Here is an 18,162-nt window from a genome sequence, read left to right as displayed (position 1 = left end):
CTCTCATGGATCCCCCTGCAGGTGGTGGGTCTGCGGGGGGCAGTCCCAAGTCTCTCTTTTGGGTTGTGCCCATAGGGGCTCCGTGGAGAAAGTCTCGCCCACCAGGCGCTCGCTGACGAGCTCCTGCCCTGGGCCTGGCTCCAGAGTGGGGCCCCGGTGTCCTTCGCCCAGGCGAGGTGCGGTTCCTCGATTTTCCTTTCTTCATAAAAGTCTTTTGAATCGCTCTTCGTCTGACCCATCACCTTGGACCAGTTAGCCTTGGGAAACCCTACCAGGGGCATGTAGCCCCCAACAACATAGCTCGTTGGATCATTTGGCAACTCAAACTCGTTAAGGTGGTGGAGGAGGTGTATTAGTGATATTGTTATTATAAGCGCTAAGGCAGATGAACTATTTATAGCGGCGCTGTGGTCAGAGGGAGCTAACTAGCTTGGGTGGCTTTGTTGACATTACCAACCGGTGAGCTGCTTTACCGCCTTGGTGCTCATCAAAGTTTTTTCTAGATAATAAATAATGTTTTTCACCTTGATAGTATAAGGATGAGGACATCCTCCGACGAGTTGGTCAACTCTGGCAAATTATTTACACCCGGAAATGGCATCACAGTGAAAGCAGACATTGTACTGTAAGTGATGTTTTATTATGTTTGTTGGCTCTCATAAAGTCTGCAGTGAGGAATAATCAGTGATGAAGGAAAAAAAGCAAATGACGTGATGCGTTTTTTAAATTAATGCGCCGCTGTACGCCTAAAATGATCAAAATACATTATGAATGTGCCTGTCACTTACATGTTTAAAAAAAACCTAATAAAGGTTTAGAGCGCTTGATAGGCAGAATAGAGCGACTCCCACAGGCTGCATTGTAAGCAAACTTAAACCCTAACCCGCATTTATTTACTAATTAGAATGCATTTTTAAAAAAAAGAAAAACGTGAGTGCTTGTCTTACATAAGGATTTGGAATTTGGAATGGCGAAATTCCAAAGAAAGTGCAGTTGCCTTTAAGGGAAGGATGACATTCGAATATAACAAAGCCATATTGATTTACTGTCCACCGAATATACCCCCTTCCAATTCAACAAGGTCTGGTTCGTTAAAAAGACCTTAGCCATTATTTCCCAGCAAAATGGGTTCTTGCTCTGCTTCCACCACTGACTGTAGCTGCAACGTTTCATACACCTTGGCTGGAAATTGATTTATAGTACCTTAGGGAACTATTATTATTATTATCATAGTTATCATTAAGGTTGTTCAGATCAACATGTTTGGGCTCGGATCTCAAGAGTTAGAGTTAGGAAGTTATTCTTACTGCTACACTTTGGTGGTGGAGCGGGGACTAAATTTAATCTATTTCAGAATGAAGCCATTGTCTTGCTGCTGTCTCCCACATTCAACATGTACAAAAGTAACGGTGTATATACTGTTGAGTATATAGCAAAAACAAAACTATGGTCTGGAGGGTACAGAACAGCTCCATTTCTTAAAGAAAGGTAAAACAAAAGTAGCGAACCAAAATAAAAATTGATTGATAGATAACGTGACAACATTGGACAAGCAGAAATGCACAAATCCATTTTTGTTTACAGAGTAAGTCACTGCTTCTTCTTCTTCTGTTTACGGTATGTGCTGCGCATATCAAAATAAAGTACTCTGATTTAAGGTGTGATGCATAAAATCGCACATCGTAATCAAATAATTTTTTCCGGGGTCCATGTACACAGTAACGTTCTAATCCGAATGATGATCAGATTAAATACATTTTGCCTAGACAGAAAGTGTCACATGAATGTCAAGCCTACGGATGGGTAGAATTCAGGAATTCAGACAATCCCTGGGCCGTCCAATCTTTTTCACCAAGGGCCACACTACTACAAAAAAAAATTACAATTGAAGGATGCTCTATACTTTTTTGTAACAAGTTCAAATTAATCATATGTAGGTAAATACATTGTTTAAAAAACCAGTCTTCATTTAATTTGTGTTACAGGTGACAAAGAAAATATGTTGTAAAGTATTAGTAGTGTGATGTATATCATGTATTATTACAATATGCCCTCTGGCCTAGTGAACTTCCTCCAGGACTATGATATAAGGACTTTGTATATATACAGTTTATACATGGCAGAAAACTGTTGGACATGCAACAATGCTAACAATATGTGACATTGGGACATACCCCACGTGTGACATGGAGGACAACAGAGTAGATGCAGCCAATCACCGCCAACCCCCCCATACACATCATGAAATGCATAGCATCACGATGCAGTTTGAAGTCGGTGGGTTTAGGGTGGAGGATGGAGTGCACAAGCTGACCTTTTTCTGTGCTAAAACCTGTAAGAGGATGTCATAGATAGATAGAGGATGATGAACTTCTTTTCAAGAATCTCACCTGGGTAGGTAGTTGGTACCTGTTCTGACTACGACCACTTTCACCAGCTCATCCGCCCCAGGACGGCTCTGGATAACATGTGAGCCACAGAAGAGTGTGTGTTGCTTGTGTTCCTCTGTATTGTAGATCCTGTCCGCCTCCTCTCCTGAACTGGGAACACTGGTCTTAGTAACTGGAGCACTCTCCCCTGAAGAGCCAAACGCAGACAAAGAACAACTTGGAGAGAAACGCAGTCTCCACATGAGTGAACGTTCACGTTGTACTTTAATTATGGGAACCGGTCCTTAGGCATTCATAAAATAGTTATCATTATTATTTTCATCATTATTTACCATTTTGCAAGACATTTTCATTGTGTGACTTATTGAAAATATACGTCAAAACGCATGAGAAGGAATGGTGTACACGCACTCATCATGCAATGTCAAATGACTTCATTGCATCGGTCACCCAAGGGGGTGTCCCCCCATCTGTGGTCACTCCCGGCAGGACGTGGTGCAGGCTACATGTGCATGCAGGTATATATGTACATATGTACAAAACCCAAAACCAGTGAAGTTGGCACATTATGTAATTCGTAAATAAAAACAGAATACAATGATTTGCAAATCCTTTTCAACTTATATTCAATTGAATACACTGCAAAGACAAGATACCTAATGTTCGAATTGAGAAACTTGATTTTTTTTTGCACATAATCACTAACTTAGAATTTAATGGCAGCAACAGATAGCAAAAAAGTTGGCATATGGGCATTTTTACCACTGTGTTACATGGCCTTTCCTTTTAACAACACTCAGTAAATGTTTGGGAACTGAGGAGACCAATTTTTGAAACTTTTCAGGTGGAAATCTTTCCCATTCTTGCTTGATGTACAGCTTAAGTTGTTCAACAGTCCGGGATCTCCGTTGTGGTATTTTAGGCTTCATACTACGGCACACATTTTCAATGGGAGACAGGTCTGGACTACAGGCAGGCCAGTCTAGTACCCACACTCTTTTACTATGAAGCAACGCTGTTGTGACACGTGCAGAATGAGGCTTGGCATTGTCTTGCTGAAATAAGCAGCGGCGTCCATTAAAAAGAGGTTTCTTGGATGGCAACGCATGTTGCTCCAAAACCTATATGTACCTTTCAGCATTAATGGTGCCTTCACAGATGTGTAAGTTACCCATGCCTTGGGCATTAATACACCCCCTTACCATCACAGATGATGGCTTTTGAACTTTGCGCCTATAACAGTCCGGATGGTTCTTTTCCTCTTTGTTCCGGAGGACACGACGTCTACAGTTTCCAAAAACAATTTGAAATGTGTACTCGTCCCACCACAGAACACGTTTACACTTTGCATCAGTCAATCTTAGATGACCTCGGGCCTAGTAAAGCCGGTGTTTCTGGGTGTTGTTGATAAATGGCTTTCGCTTTGGTTAGTAGAGTTTTAACTTGCACTTGCAGATGTAGCGACCAACTGCAGTTACTGACAGTGGTTTTCTGAAGTCTTCCTGAGCCCATGTGGTGATATCCTTTACACACTGATGTTGGTTTTTGATGCAGTACCACCTGAGGGATCCAAGGTCACGGGCATTCAATGTTACATGCAGTGATTTCTCCAGATTCTCTGAACCTTTTTATGGTATTACGAACCTTTGATGGTGAAATCCCTAAATTCCTTGCAATAGCTCATTGAGAAATGTTATTCTTAAACTGTTCGACAATTTGCGCACGCATTTGTTCACAAAATGGTGACCCTCGCCACATCCTTGTTTCGGAATGACTGAGCATTTCATGGAAGCTGCTTTTATACCAGATCATGGCAACCACCTGTTCCCAATGAGCCTGTTTGCCTGTGGGATGTTCCAAATAAGTGTTTGATGAGCATTCCTCAACTTTCTCAGTCTTTTTTGCCACTTGTGCCAGCTTTTTTGAAACATGTTGCATGCCTCAAATTCCAAATTTGCAAAAAATAACAAAGTTTTCCAGTTCGAATGTTAAGTATCTTGTCTTTGCAGTCTATTCAATTGAATATAGGTTGAAAAGGATTTGCAAATAATTGTATTCTGTTTTTATTTACGATTTACACAACGTGCAAACTTCACTGGTTTTGGGGTTTGCACATAGGTGCACGTGGTACCTCAACTTAGTACTTATTGTTTTGAAATAGGAGCTGTCTCTCGGCTAATGCATACGCTTTAAATTGGAAGCAAAGATTTGCGTTACAAGCATTCCTGCTATTAGTTTGAGCATTACATGTCACATTGGATCTCGTAAGATCCACCCAAAACATCTTGTCTTACTCGCTAGCATGAGAAGACGAAGCGGAGAATATTCACTGCGTCAAACATGCAACAAAGTGTCAAAGTGAGTCTAACGGAGACCAAGAATGTTAAAATAATATCGAAGCGGTGGCCATTTATCCATGAAAAAATAGAGAAGCTGCTGATAGTGTAGTTGACGGAGAAAGCAGCTTGAAGGAGATAATGTAGACGTCTACTCTCCAAGTAATACATTTGATAAAACTACTGTAGTTATTAGTACATTCTACATAATTAGAGTATTGTCTTTATACAATATTAGTTATATAAATGTGTAGTTTCGTTTTTCAAAGGCATGTTACATAAAATGGTGGCACCAATTAAAATTATTTCAGTGGGATACCAGATGGTGGTGCGATGAGAAACGTATGTTGTTTGTCTTTTACATCATGTCATTTACGTCATTATGTTCATTACAGTCTTTTTCTTCATGTTGGTCAATTCTGTCATCTTCATCGTTATCTTCTTCATGTTGGTCAATTCTGTCATCTTCATCGATATCTTCTTCGTGTTGGTCAATTCTGTCATTTTCATCGTTATCATCATTGAGAGAAAGTACCTGTTTTCTGTTTGATATGCAGCAACAAAGACACAACAAGTGCAATTGGGCAGTCTGACGCGTCATCAATGTCTGTCACCCACTTGCTTAGCCTGTCGCGGAGTTTGGATGGAACTTTGGAATTCAGACTCCGTCACAGAACCAATTAGGCTCGTAAGTTCACGTAGGCTGTATGCGTTTCTAGCTGTCTGCTCTCACGTACATCCCCTGGCAAAAATGGTGGAATCCCCAGACTTGGAGGATGTTCATTCAGTTGCTTCATCTCGTAAAAAAATAAGATAACAGACAGGAAATAAAACTATGGTCATTTCAAACTTTAAGAAACACACACAAAAATCAAGAAAATAAACAGTGGTAGTCAGTTACAGTTCCATTTTTTAAATTATTTTTTAGAGTGAAAAAATGATGGAATCACGAAAAACAAAAAACAGTGCAACACACCACCTCTGGCTTTTAAAACAGCTTGCAGTCTCTGAAGCATGGACTTAATCAGTGACAAACAGTACTCTGCATCAATCTTGCTCTGAGTGCTGCTGTCAGATCCACCATTTTCTTTCATTCCGACCATAGATGTTTAATTGGATTGAAATTCGGACTGTTTGTGGGCAATGACATTGACCTTAAGGATCTGTCTTCAAGGAAAGTCTTCAGATTTTGCTCCATGCCAAAATGTGCTATCTTAAACAAAGATGTCATCATCCCCAAACATCCTTTCAATTATTTGAATAAGAAATATTTTGAAAATGTCAATGTGAACGTGTGCATTCATTGAAGATGTAATTAAAGTTAAAGTTAAAGTACCAATGATTATCACACACACACTAGGTGTGGCGAAAATATTCTCTGGATTTGACCCATCACCCTTGATCACCCCCTGTGAGGTGAGGGGAGCAGTGATGACAGCCATCTCCCTGACAGTCAGCCCCATATCATCAATGACTGTGGAAATGTATTTTCTTCAGGCAGTCGTCTTCATAAATCTTAAGTTCCAGCATCATCACCTTGCCCAATGCAGAGTTGCGTCACATTTATCACAGACTATGACTTTCGTCCAGTCATCCATAGTCCACCATTGCTTTTCCTTGGCCAATCGGACCCTTGTTTTTTCCTGTTTAGGTGTTAATGACTGCTTTTGTTTAGCTTTTCTGTATTTAAATCCCATTTCCTTTAAGCACTTTCTTACAGTTCAGTCACAGAGAGTGACTCCAGGTTTGAAATATTTGTTCACCATGTGTTTTGCTGTGCATTTTCTATTTTCAAGACATTTTGCTTTAAGTTTGCTGTCTCGACGCTACGATGTTTCACTCGGTCTACCAGTATGCTTGCCTTTTACAACCTTCCCATGTTGTTGGTACTTGGTCCAGATTTTACACACAGCTGACTGTGAACAGTCATCATCTTTTGAAACATTGTGTGATGATTTACTTTCTTGAAGAAGTTGGACAATGTGTAGCTCCTTTCGATACACGGCAACACAGGAAAGTTATTTTTTGTAAAACGGGCATTTATTGACGACTCCTTCCTGCTGTATACACCATCCACGCCAACACACCAACACGCCGTGAGAACTTGTTGGCTGCTTGTAACGAAAAGAGGTTCTAATAAACACTTGCTTGAAGTTTTGCACACATCAAAGAATACACTTAAATATTTCGAGGAGCTGAAGAGAACGTGCTCAAGCACCCTCCCCTCTTGCACGTTCTTCCTTGTTTACAGTCCGTGGGGTCGCAACATCACAACAATCGTCCCGCTTTGCAACACAATTAACACAATATATTTGCATTCTCCTCAGGAGATTTTACGATCACACATTTTGTAATAATATTTTATAACTCTGCATCATGAACTTATTTATTAATATTTATTTATTTATGACACATATTTAAAGCATGCAAACTCTCTCAGCAACAGCTACACTCACACCAAATCACTCATTGACCTGAAATGTGGGATTTTCCCTTTTTATCAATGTGTGTGCATGACTGTTTATGAATAGGTCTTTCTAGATTAATCAGTCTTGTGTGAGGTTTGCCCTGGTCAAAAGAAGTCTCACTGAGCACCAGTTTCAGCTTGCGCACCATGCCATCTCTTCCAGGCTGAGCTTCGACTACTCTTGCAAGCTTCCATTCATATCTTGGGGTACACTCGTCCTTTAAAATCACAATGTCGTTCACTGGGGAGTTCCTTGATAGGCTGTGCCATTTCTGTCCCTGTTGTTGGTTTAGCAGATATTGTCGCTTCCATCTATGTCAGAATTCATTCGCCAAGAACTGCACTTTTCTCAATCTCTTGTGCAGATACAGATCCTCTTTACAGAACTGGCCAGCAGTTGGCAGTATTACTGCAGATTTCATGGTGAGAATAAGGTTTGGCGTAAGAGGCTCTGGAGCTGTTGGATCGTAAAGATGCTCGACACTCAAAGGTCGGCTGTTGATAATAGCCATTGTTTCATACATGAGCATCTTCAAGCTTGTGGTGTCGAGTCTGTTTGTCCAGTTGTCAAGCATGGTCGTCAGGATGCTTTTAATTGTCCGAATTTGGCGCTACCAGACTCCACCCATATGATTTGCTGATGGGATGTTCACAATGAACTCACAACTAACTGCTCTTTGGCGCTCTTGATCTATGCCCTTGAGTAGCTCTGCAAATTCTCTTTTAGCACCCATAAAATGTGTTCCCTGATCACACCTCAGTTGTCGTACGGGGCCTCTGATGGCTATGAATGTTCTGAGAGGGTCATGTCATCTAGGGTCTCTATATGGACTGCTCTAGAGCATAAGTAGGTGAAGATCAACCCATATCTTTTAAGTTATTTTCTTCCTTCCTTTACAAGAAGTGGACCAAACAGTCGAGTCCGCATTAGGTACATGGAGGACTTGTCAGAGTTCTCTCCTTTGGGAGATCTGCCATTTGTTTAACTTCTGTGGTTCTACCTTGCACTTGTAAATGTGTGAGGAGACCAGTGGCGTGCAGTCACTAGAGGCAGGGGGGGCGGGGCCTCACCTGCCATCATGGAAAGAAAAAAAATGTAAAAAGAAAAAAATAATAATTAAATTGTTATATGTATCCAGTGATTATACTAAAGTTATTTTCCATTTAACTTCACCAGTTTTAGATTATTTTTATTTTTATTTTCACATTTGCCATTCAAATACTGAGAAGAGACGGTGTGGTGATCAGCAGCCAGTTGAGGCACGTCACTGATTTGTGCCTCAACATGGATTGTGCACAATGACTCGGCTAACTGCTGAGCTGCTGTGCAGTGAGACTGTATTGCTATATGAATTATATCAGCTAACTAAACTATGGCATAGTTTAGTTAGCTGAGGTATATAATGTACAGTGTATTTTGTCAAAAACGGTATGTGTGTAACGTATTTCTTGTGCTGAGCATTTTCTTTATGTCATTAGCAAAGGCTTACTCTTATGTGAGCTTGATGATGAAGATCAATCAATCAATCAATCAATGTTTATTTATATAGCCCTAAATCACAAGTGTCTCAAAGGGCTGCACAAGCCACAACGACATCCTCGGTACAGAGCCCACATACGGGCAAGGAAAAACTCACCCCAGTGGGACGTCGGTGAATGACTATGAGAAACCTTGGAGAGGACCGCATATGTGGGTGACCCCCCCCCCCTCCTCTAGGGGAGACCGAAAGCAATGGATGTCGAGTGGGTCTGACATAATATTGTGAAAGTCCAGTCCACAGTGGATCCAACACATCAGCGAGAGTCCAGTCCATAGTGGGGCCAGCAGGAAACCGTCCCGAGCGGAGACGGGTCAGCAGCGCAGAGATGTCCCCAACCGATGCACAGGCTAGTGGTCCACCCTGGGTCCCGACTCTGGACAGCCAGCACTTCATCCATGGCCACCAGACCTATGCAACTCCCCCTCCAAAGGGACAGGGGAGAAGAGGAGAGAAGAAAAGAAATGGCAGATCAACTGGTCTAAAAAGGGGGGTCTATTTAAAGGCTAGAATATACAAATGAGTTTCAAGATGGGACTTAAATGCTTCTACTGAGGTAGCATCTCTAACTGTTACCGGGAGGGCATTCCAGAGTACTGGAGCCCGAATAGAAAACGCTCTATAGCCCGCAGACCTTTTTTTGGCTCTGGGAATCACTAATAAGCCGGAGTTCTTTGAACGCAGATTTCTTGTCGGGACATATGCTACAATACAATCGGCGAGATAGGCTGGAGCTAAACCGTGTAGTATTTTATACGTAAGTAGTAAAACCTTAAAGTTGCATCTTAAGTGCACAGGAAGCCAGTGCAAGTGAGCCAGTATAGGCGTAATATGATCAAACTTTCTTGTTTTTGTCAAAAGTCTAGCAGCCGCATTTTGTACCAACTGTAATCTTTTAATGCTAGACATAGGGAGACCCGAAAATAATACGTTACAGTAATCGAGACGAGACGTAACGAACGCATGAATAATTATCTCAGCGTCGCTAGTGGACAAGATGGAACGAATTTTAGCGATATTACGGAGATGAAAGAAGGCTGTTTTAGTAACACTCTTAATGTGTGACTCAAACGAGAGAGTTGGGTCGAAGATAATACCTAGATTCTTTACCGAGTCGCCTTGTTTAATTGTTTGGTTGTCAAATGTTAAGGTGGTATTATTAAATAGATGTCGGTGTCTAGCAGGACCGATAATCAGCATTTCCGTTTTCTTAGCGTTGAGTTGCAAAAAGTTAGCGGACATCCATTGTTTAATTTCATTAAGACACGCCTCCAGCTGACTACAATCCGGCGTGTTGGTCAGCTTTAGGGGCATGTCGAGTTGGGTGTCATCAGCATAACAGTGAAAGCTAACACCGTATTTGCGTATGATGTCACCCAGCGGCAGCATGTAAATACTAAAGAGTGCAGGGCCAAGAACCGAACCCTGGGGGACTCCGCACGTTACCTTGACATAGTCCGAGGTCACATTGTTATGGGAGACGCACTGCATCCTGTCAGTAAGATAAGAGTTAAACTAAGACAAGGCTAAGTCTGACATACCAATACGTGTTTTGATACGCTCTAATAAAATATTATGATCGACGGTATCGAAAGCGGCGCTAAGATCAAGAAGCAGCAACATAGATGACGCATCAGAATCCATCGTTAGCAATAGATCATTAGAAGAGCTCTGCTTCATGCCTCTCTTCAAGGTTTGTAGTTTGGTCTGTCCCTACTTGACCTCCACTTCGTCTCCTGACGCATTTCTTCAGTCTGGCGACAGCTTTCACAGCTCTTGACCAATCTGAGAACTTGCTGAGACGGCTGATCAATGGGTTTGTGGTTTCGGCTTTGACGGAATGAACATGGACTTTACGCAGTTCTGGGTCAGCGTCGTCCACCTCTACTATTGCTTCTTTGACTGACAGACTTGGTTGCCAAAGGAAGTCTGGTCCCTTCAACCAACATGAGTCCTTCAATTGGGATGCACTGGCTCCACTAGACGCAAGGTCTGCTGGGTTGTCTTCAGAATTGACATGGTGCCATTGTGCAAGGTTGGTACTGGATTTGATTCGCTGTAAGCGGTTCGCAACGAATGTATGGAATCTCTTGGCATCATTGTTCACGTAGCCTAGAACTACTTTGGGGTCAGTCTAGTAATATTTGTGTAGAGCTTCGATCTCAAGTTCTCTTTTGATGGAATCACCATTGCGCACAGATGTTACTGCAGATGATAGCTCGAGTCTTGGGATTGTGGTCAGCTTTGTTGGGACCACCCTTACCTTTCCCATGATGAGTGAACAGCTGACCTGCCCAGTTTCACTTATGATCCGAAGGTATGAGCAGGCACTATAGCCAATGCAAATTGTATCCGAAAAGTTGTACAGCTCGTATTGTGAGGTCTTTCCAAACTCATCAGGTAAGTAGCTTCTTGGGATTCTCAAGGATGCCAACTCAGGTAAGTCTCTCAGCCCTGACTGCCACCGTGGGAGGATGTGTTCTGAAAGAGCTTCGTCCCAGGTTACCTTCTCGCTACACAGTGTCTGGAGAATCTGCTTACCAAGCAGTATGAATGGCGCCACAAAGCCAAGTGGGTCGAAGACAGAGGCACTCAAAGCGCTTCACAGAAAAGTGAGAACCCATCATTCATTCACACCTGGTGGTGGTAAGCTACTTTCATAGCCACAGCTGCCCTGGGGTAGACTGACGGAAGCGTGGTTGCCAGTTTGCGCCTACGGCCCCTCCGACCACCACCTATCATTCATCATTCATTCACCAGTGCAAGCGGCACCGGGGGAAAGGGTGAAGTGTCCTGCCCAAGGACACAACAGCAGGGATTTGGATGGTAAGAGGTGGGGAGCGAACTTGCAACCCACAGGTTTCTGACACGGCAGCTCTACCCACTACGCCTTGCCGCCCCGATAGTTGAGATCACTCCTCTTCTAGTAAGTGGTTTGTCCTTTACAAGAATTCTGAATTGAAACTTGTCTGCTTCAACACACCACTGGACACCAAGGGCTCGTTCGATGTGTTCTCCTAGTGCAGGGGTCGGCAACCCGTGGCTACGGAGCCGCATGCGGCTCTTTGACCACTCTGATGCGGCTCAGCTGCATACTTGCCGACCCTCCCAATTTTTCCCAGGAGACTTACGGATCTCAGTGCCTCTCCTAGAAATCTCCCGGGGCAAATATTCTCCGATTTTCACCCAAACAACTAAATTAAGGGCGTGCCGTGATGGCACTGCATTAATTGTCCTCTACAACCTGCACAAACAGCGTGCCACATGTCGTATGTAGCTTTTACTTGCACACGTAGGAGACAGCAAGGCATACTTAGTCAACAGCCACACAGCTTACACTGACGGTAGCCGTATAAAACAACTTGAACACTGTTACGTTACAAATATGCGCCACACTGTGAACCCACACCAAACAAGAATGACAAACACATTTCTGGAGAACATCCGCACCTTAACACAACATAAACACAACAGAACAAATACCCAGAATTCCATGCAGCCCTAACTCTTCCGGTCTACATTATACACCCCGCTACCACCAAACCCCCCCACAAATCTGCAAGTTCTCTCAGTTCACATCCATCTTTAGATCTTATTTTTGGCCACGCATGCAGCTTATCTTTGAAGGACTTCCCAATTACGTAAGGGTCTCCAAAACGCTTCTCTAGCAGCTTCCATGTAGTGTCATATGCTGCCTCTGTGCCAATCAGGAAGAGTCCTTCAACAGCCTTCTTTGCAGCACCGCTTAGAAACTTTCTCAAGTAGTAGAGTTTTTCATTTTTTGGAATACCTTTTCTGTCAATCAGTATCTGAAATGACAATTTCCAGTCGTTGTATTTTATAAGATCTTTCGTAAATACTGTAGGTTCAGGTGTGGCGTCAGCGAGAGCAGTTGCTAAATCAAGACTTTGCACCTGCGAATTTGGTGGAACTGTGGGACTGATTTAACATTGGGATGACTGGGATTATGACTTGGCACTTGAGCTTGTTGAGGAATGAATGAAGGACTTGTTGCATTGAGGTTTTGTGCCTTACCGGGTTGTTTGATGTTATGTAGTAAACTAATGATTTCGGACTTGTCACTGAGTTTGTCGTACACCTTGGCTCGGGCCTTAGACTTCCTCCAAGCGCTCAAGCTTTCGGAGCTGACTTTGCATTGCCTGTTGTCTGGCTAGAGATTCAGCCTCAAATTGTGCAGCACGTAGCTTCTCTTCAGCCTCCAGTCTTTGAAGTTCAGTGAGTTCCTTGTCTTGCTCTTGTAGCACTGACAAAACCTCTTTGGCCACGGCTGCTTTGGCTACAACTTCATCTCTCTTGACTGAATGGTTACTTAAGTGAGTGTTGTGTTCCGAACGAAGGTATAAAGACTTTAATGATGGACTTGATGAATTTAGAATGGAGCCGACGTCTGGCCACTGTTCTTCATTCACTGCAGCATCACCGTCAATGAGTTGTTGTGCTCTTTTAATCATGAACTCAGACATCGATACACATGCATCCATTTTATGTCGCACATCTGCATCAGGAGCTTGTATTTGACGGAATTCCTCATATACTGCCTTAACCTCTGCACGTGTGACTTGTACAAACCCCGTTTCCATATGAGTTGGTAAATTGTGTTAGATGTAAATATAAACGGAATACAATGATTTGCAAATCCTTTTCAACCCATATTCAATTGAATGCACTACAAAGACAAGATATTTGATGTTCAAACTCATAAACTTTTTTTTTTTTTTGCAAATAATAATTAACTTAGAATTTCATGGCTGCAACACGTGCCAAAGTAGTTGGGAAAGAGCATGTTCACCACTGTGTTACATCACCTTTTCTTTTAAACGTTTGGGAACTGAGGAGACACATTTTTTAAGCTTCTCAGGTGGAATTCTTTCCCATTCTTGCTTGATGTACAGCTTAAGTTGTTCAACAGTCCGGGGGTCTCCGTTGTGGTATTTTAGGTTTCATAATGCGCCACACATTTTCAATGGGAGACAGGTCTGGACTACAGGCAGGCCAGTCTAGTACCCGCACTCTTTTACTATGAAGCCACGTTGATGTAACACGTGGCTTGGCATTGTCTTATTTATTTATTATTTATTTATTAGCCTTTATTTAACCAGGTAAAATCCCATTGAGATCAAAGATCTCTTTTCCAAGGGAGACCTGGCCAAGAGGGCAGCAGCAAGGTTACATTAAAAACAGTAAACAAATACATAAAACATCACATTTACGACATTAAAACTTGCTCACATAACACATGTGCATACAGACAAGGTAGACTGCAGTCCTTTCACAGAAGATTTTTCTTCCATGGTAACGTTGCTTGGATGGCAACATATGTTGCTCCAAAACCTGTATGTACCTTTCAGCATTAATGGTGCCTTCACAGATGTGTAAGTTACCCATGCCTTGGGCACTAATACACCCCCATACCATCACAGATGCTGGCTTTTCAACTTTGCGCCTATAACAATCTGGATGGTTCTTTTCCTCTTTGGTCCGGAGGACACGACGTCCACAGTTTCCAAAAACAATTTGAAATGTGGACTCGTCAGACCACAGAACACTTTTCCACTTTGTATCAGTCCGTCTTAGATGAGCTCAGGCCCAGCGAAGCTGACGGCGTTTCTGGGTGTTGTTGATAAACGGTTTTCGCCTTGCATTGGAGAGTTTTAACTTGCACTTACAGCTGTAGCGACCAACTGTAGTTACTGACAGTGGGTTTCTGAAGTGTTCCTGAGCACATGTGGTGATATCCTTTACACACTGATGTCGCTTGTTGATGCAGTACTGCCTGAGGGATCGAAGGTCACGGGCTTAGCTGTTTACGTGCAGTGATTTCTCCTGATTCTCTGAACGCTTTGATGATATTATGGACCGTAGATGGTGAAATCCCTAAATTCCTTGCAATAGCTGGTTGAGAAAGGTTTTTCTTAAACTGTTCAACAATTTGCTCACGCATTTGTTGACAAAGTGGTGACCCTCGACCCATCTTTGTTTGTGAATGACTGAGCATTTCATGGAATCTACTTTTATACCCAATCATGGCACCCACCTGTTCCCAATTTGCCTGTTCACCTGTGGGATGTTCCAAATAAGTGATGAGCATTCCTCAACTTTATCAGTATTTACTGCCACCTTTCCTAACTTCTTTGTCACGTGTTGCTGGCATCAAATTCTAAAGTTAATGATTATTTGCACAAAAAAAAATGTGTATCAGTTTGAACATCAAATATGTTGTCTTTGTAGCATATTCAACTGAATACTGGTTGAAAATGATTTGCAAATCATTGTATTCCGTTTATATTTACATCTAACACAATTTCCCAACTCACATGGAAACGGGGTTTGTAGATGATCCATCATCTTGTTTAATTCTTCCTCTGAGATTTCATCACTCATCAACTCTTTGGCTACTTTCGCATTATACTGACATTTCTCATATGCAAGTTTGTATCTGCGATGTACGCCTTTCAATTTTTCTTCTTGAAGTCCCTTCCCTTTTTCCGTCAAGGTTTGATTTCTTCCGTTCTTTGAGTGTCTTCTCCTTCTACAGCTTGGGCATTAACCTCAGGCTGAGCTAATGACTTTGTGTGCTGTTCAGTATTCTTTAAGTTTGTGTCAGACATATTGAGATGATATGAGGCTTGTCAAATGACAATGTTTTTAGATGATGAAGGGTTAATCCAATTTGGTAGTAGGCTAATAATTTTAAATACCAACAGTTCTTTAAAGGCCTACTGAAACCCACTACTACCGACCACGCAGTCTGATAGTTTATATATCAATGATGAAATCTTAACATTATAACACATGCCAATACGGCCGGGTTAACTTATAAAGTGACATTTTAAATTTGCCGCTAAACTTCCGGTTCGAAACGCCTCTGCGGATGACGTATGCGCGTGACGTAGCCCGGCGAACACGGGTATGCCTTCCACATTGAAGCCGATACGAAAAAGCTCTGTTTTCATTTCATAATTCCACAGTATTCTGGACATCTGTGTTCGTGAATCTGTTTCAATCATGTTCATTGCATTATGGAGAAGGAAGCCAAGCAAGCAAAGAAGAAAGTTGTCGGTGCGAAATGGACGTATTTTTCGAACGTAGTCAGCCACAACAGTACACAGCCGGCGCTTCTTTGTTTACATTCCCGAAAGATGCAGTCAAGATGGAAGAACTCGGATAACAGAGACTCTAACCAGGAGGACTTTTGATTTGGATACACAGACGCCTGTAGAGAACTGGGACAACACAGACTCTTACCAGGATTACTTTGATTTGGATGACAAAGACGCAGACGTGCTACTGTGAGTATGCAGCTTTGGCTTTTTTTTGCGTATGTACGTAACTTTTTTTAAATATATAAGCTTTATGAACCTTGGGTTAGGTGAACGGTCTTTTGGGCTGAGTGATTGTGTGTGTTGATCATGTGTTTGAATTGTATTGGCGTGTTCTATGGAGCTAGGAGCTAGCAGAGGAGCTAGGAGCTAGCATAACACGTACCGTACCGTACGTGCGCGTCACGTACGTAACTTTTTAAAAATATATAAGCTTTATGAACCTTGGGTTAGGTGAACGGTCTTTTGGGCTGAGTGATTGTGTGTGTTGATCAGGTGTTTGAATTGTATTGGCGTGTTCTATGGAGCTAGGAGCTAGCAGAGGAGCTAGGAGCTAGCATAACAAACACGCAGGTGTTATTATGCAGGATTAATTTGTGGCATATTAAATATAAGCCTGGTTGTGTTGTGGCTAATAGAGTATATATATGTCTTGTGTTTATTTACTGTTGTAGTCATTCCCAGCTGAATATCAGGTACCGTGAGTATGCAGCCTTGGCTGCTAAACATTCGATAACTTGACCGTATGTGCGCGTCACGTACGTAACTTTTTAAAAATATATAAGCTTTATGAACCTTGGGTTAGGTAAACTGTCTTTTGGGCTGAGTGATTGTGTGTGTTGATCAGGTGTTTGAATTGTATTGGCGTGTTCTATGGAGCTAGGAGCTAGCAGAGGAGCTAGGAGCTAGCATAACAAACACGCAGGTGTTTTTATGCAGGATTAATTTGTGGCATATTAAATATAAGCCTGGTTGTGTTGTGGCTAATAGAGTATATATATGTCTTGTGTTTATTTACTGTTGTAGTCATTCCCAGCTGAATATCAGGTCACCCTCGGCTCTCACAGCATCTTCCCTATCTGAATAGCTTCAACTCCCCACTAGTCCTTCACTTGCACTTTACTCATCCACAAATCTTTCATCCTCGCTCAAATTAATGGGGAAATTGTCGCTTTCTCGGTCCGAATCTCTCTCACTTCATGCGGCCATCATTGTAAACAATAGGGAACTTTGCGTATATGTTCAACTGACTACGTCACGCTACTTCCGGTAGGTGCAAGCCTTTTTTTTATCAGATACCAAAAGTTGCAATCTTTATCGTCGTTGTTCTATACTAAATCCTTTCAGCAAAAATATGGCAATATCGCGAAATGATCAAGTATGACACATAGAATAGATCTGCTATCCCCGTTTAAATAAAAAAAATTCATTTCAGTAGGCCTTTAAGTACGTAGACTACCTTTTAAACTCGAATGCTGTTTACTTGCTTGTTTATGTTGTAAATGCTTCCTAAAAGCTTGTGCAGACAGTTATAAATAAAGAGGAAGTACTTGGGCCTATTTTTAATTATTAATTAACATTCAGGGTTTTTTAAATTGTATTTTATGTAAATATAATCACCAGTAGGTCTATATAGTTAACTTAATATGCACTTTGCTTAATTAACAGACAAATGCAAATCTTGGTTTAACTCATAAAAATGCCTGAGACACCTGGTGGAATAAACTGAAATTACACAATCTCCCTGTTAAATGATGCATTTGAAACCTAAACCCTTCTTATTTAGCCTTGCTGCTTCACTAATAATTTGCAGTTAAACACAAACAGTACAATAATGTCAGCAAGTGAACATAATACTATTTTAAAACATTCATACAAAGCATCGTTTGCAAAGTGATAAACCTGAGTCCTTGTGAATTCCAGAAGCACGCCTCTTCTGGTGGAGCTCTTTGGACACGGCCTGAAACTCGACTTGATTGACAGGCAGGCTAATTTCCATTGCTCGCATGCGCTTATGATCCCGTGTCTCTTCTACCCGCGTAGGCAGTCGAGGTCTCACTGTAGCTCCTTTCGATACACGGCAACACAGGAAAGTTATTTTTTGTAAAACGGGCGTTTATTGACGACTCCTTCTTGCTGTATACACCATCCACGCCAACACGCTGTGAGAACTCGTTGGCTGCTTGTAACGAAAAGAGGCTCTAATAAACACTTGCTTGAAGTTTTGCACAAATCAAAGAATACGCTTAAATCTTTCGAGGAACTGAAGACGACGTGCTCAAGCACCCTCCCCTCTTGCATGTTTTTCCT

The 18,162-nt window shown here is 42.0% G+C and overlaps 1 protein-coding gene across 1 annotated transcript in view; it reads right to left on the bottom strand.

Annotated features, from left to right (window-relative positions):
* Nucleotides 1–18,162, bottom strand: part of LOC133631292 (polyamine-transporting ATPase 13A3-like) — a 57,197-nt gene that overhangs the window by 26,135 nt on the left and 12,900 nt on the right. The window contains exons 12-13 of the mRNA XM_062023470.1: nucleotides 2,410–2,577; nucleotides 2,175–2,332 (exon numbers count right to left, since the gene is read on the bottom strand). Coding sequence (XP_061879454.1) covers nucleotides 2,175–2,332; nucleotides 2,410–2,577 — 326 coding nt within the window. The remainder of the gene's footprint in view (nucleotides 1–2,174; nucleotides 2,333–2,409; nucleotides 2,578–18,162) is intronic.

The sequence above is a fragment of the Entelurus aequoreus genome, linkage group LG16 (assembly GCF_033978785.1).
Source record: "Entelurus aequoreus isolate RoL-2023_Sb linkage group LG16, RoL_Eaeq_v1.1, whole genome shotgun sequence".
Classification (NCBI taxonomy): Eukaryota; Metazoa; Chordata; class Actinopteri; order Syngnathiformes; family Syngnathidae; genus Entelurus; species Entelurus aequoreus.
This window is presented reverse-complemented; position numbering and strand designations above follow the sequence as displayed.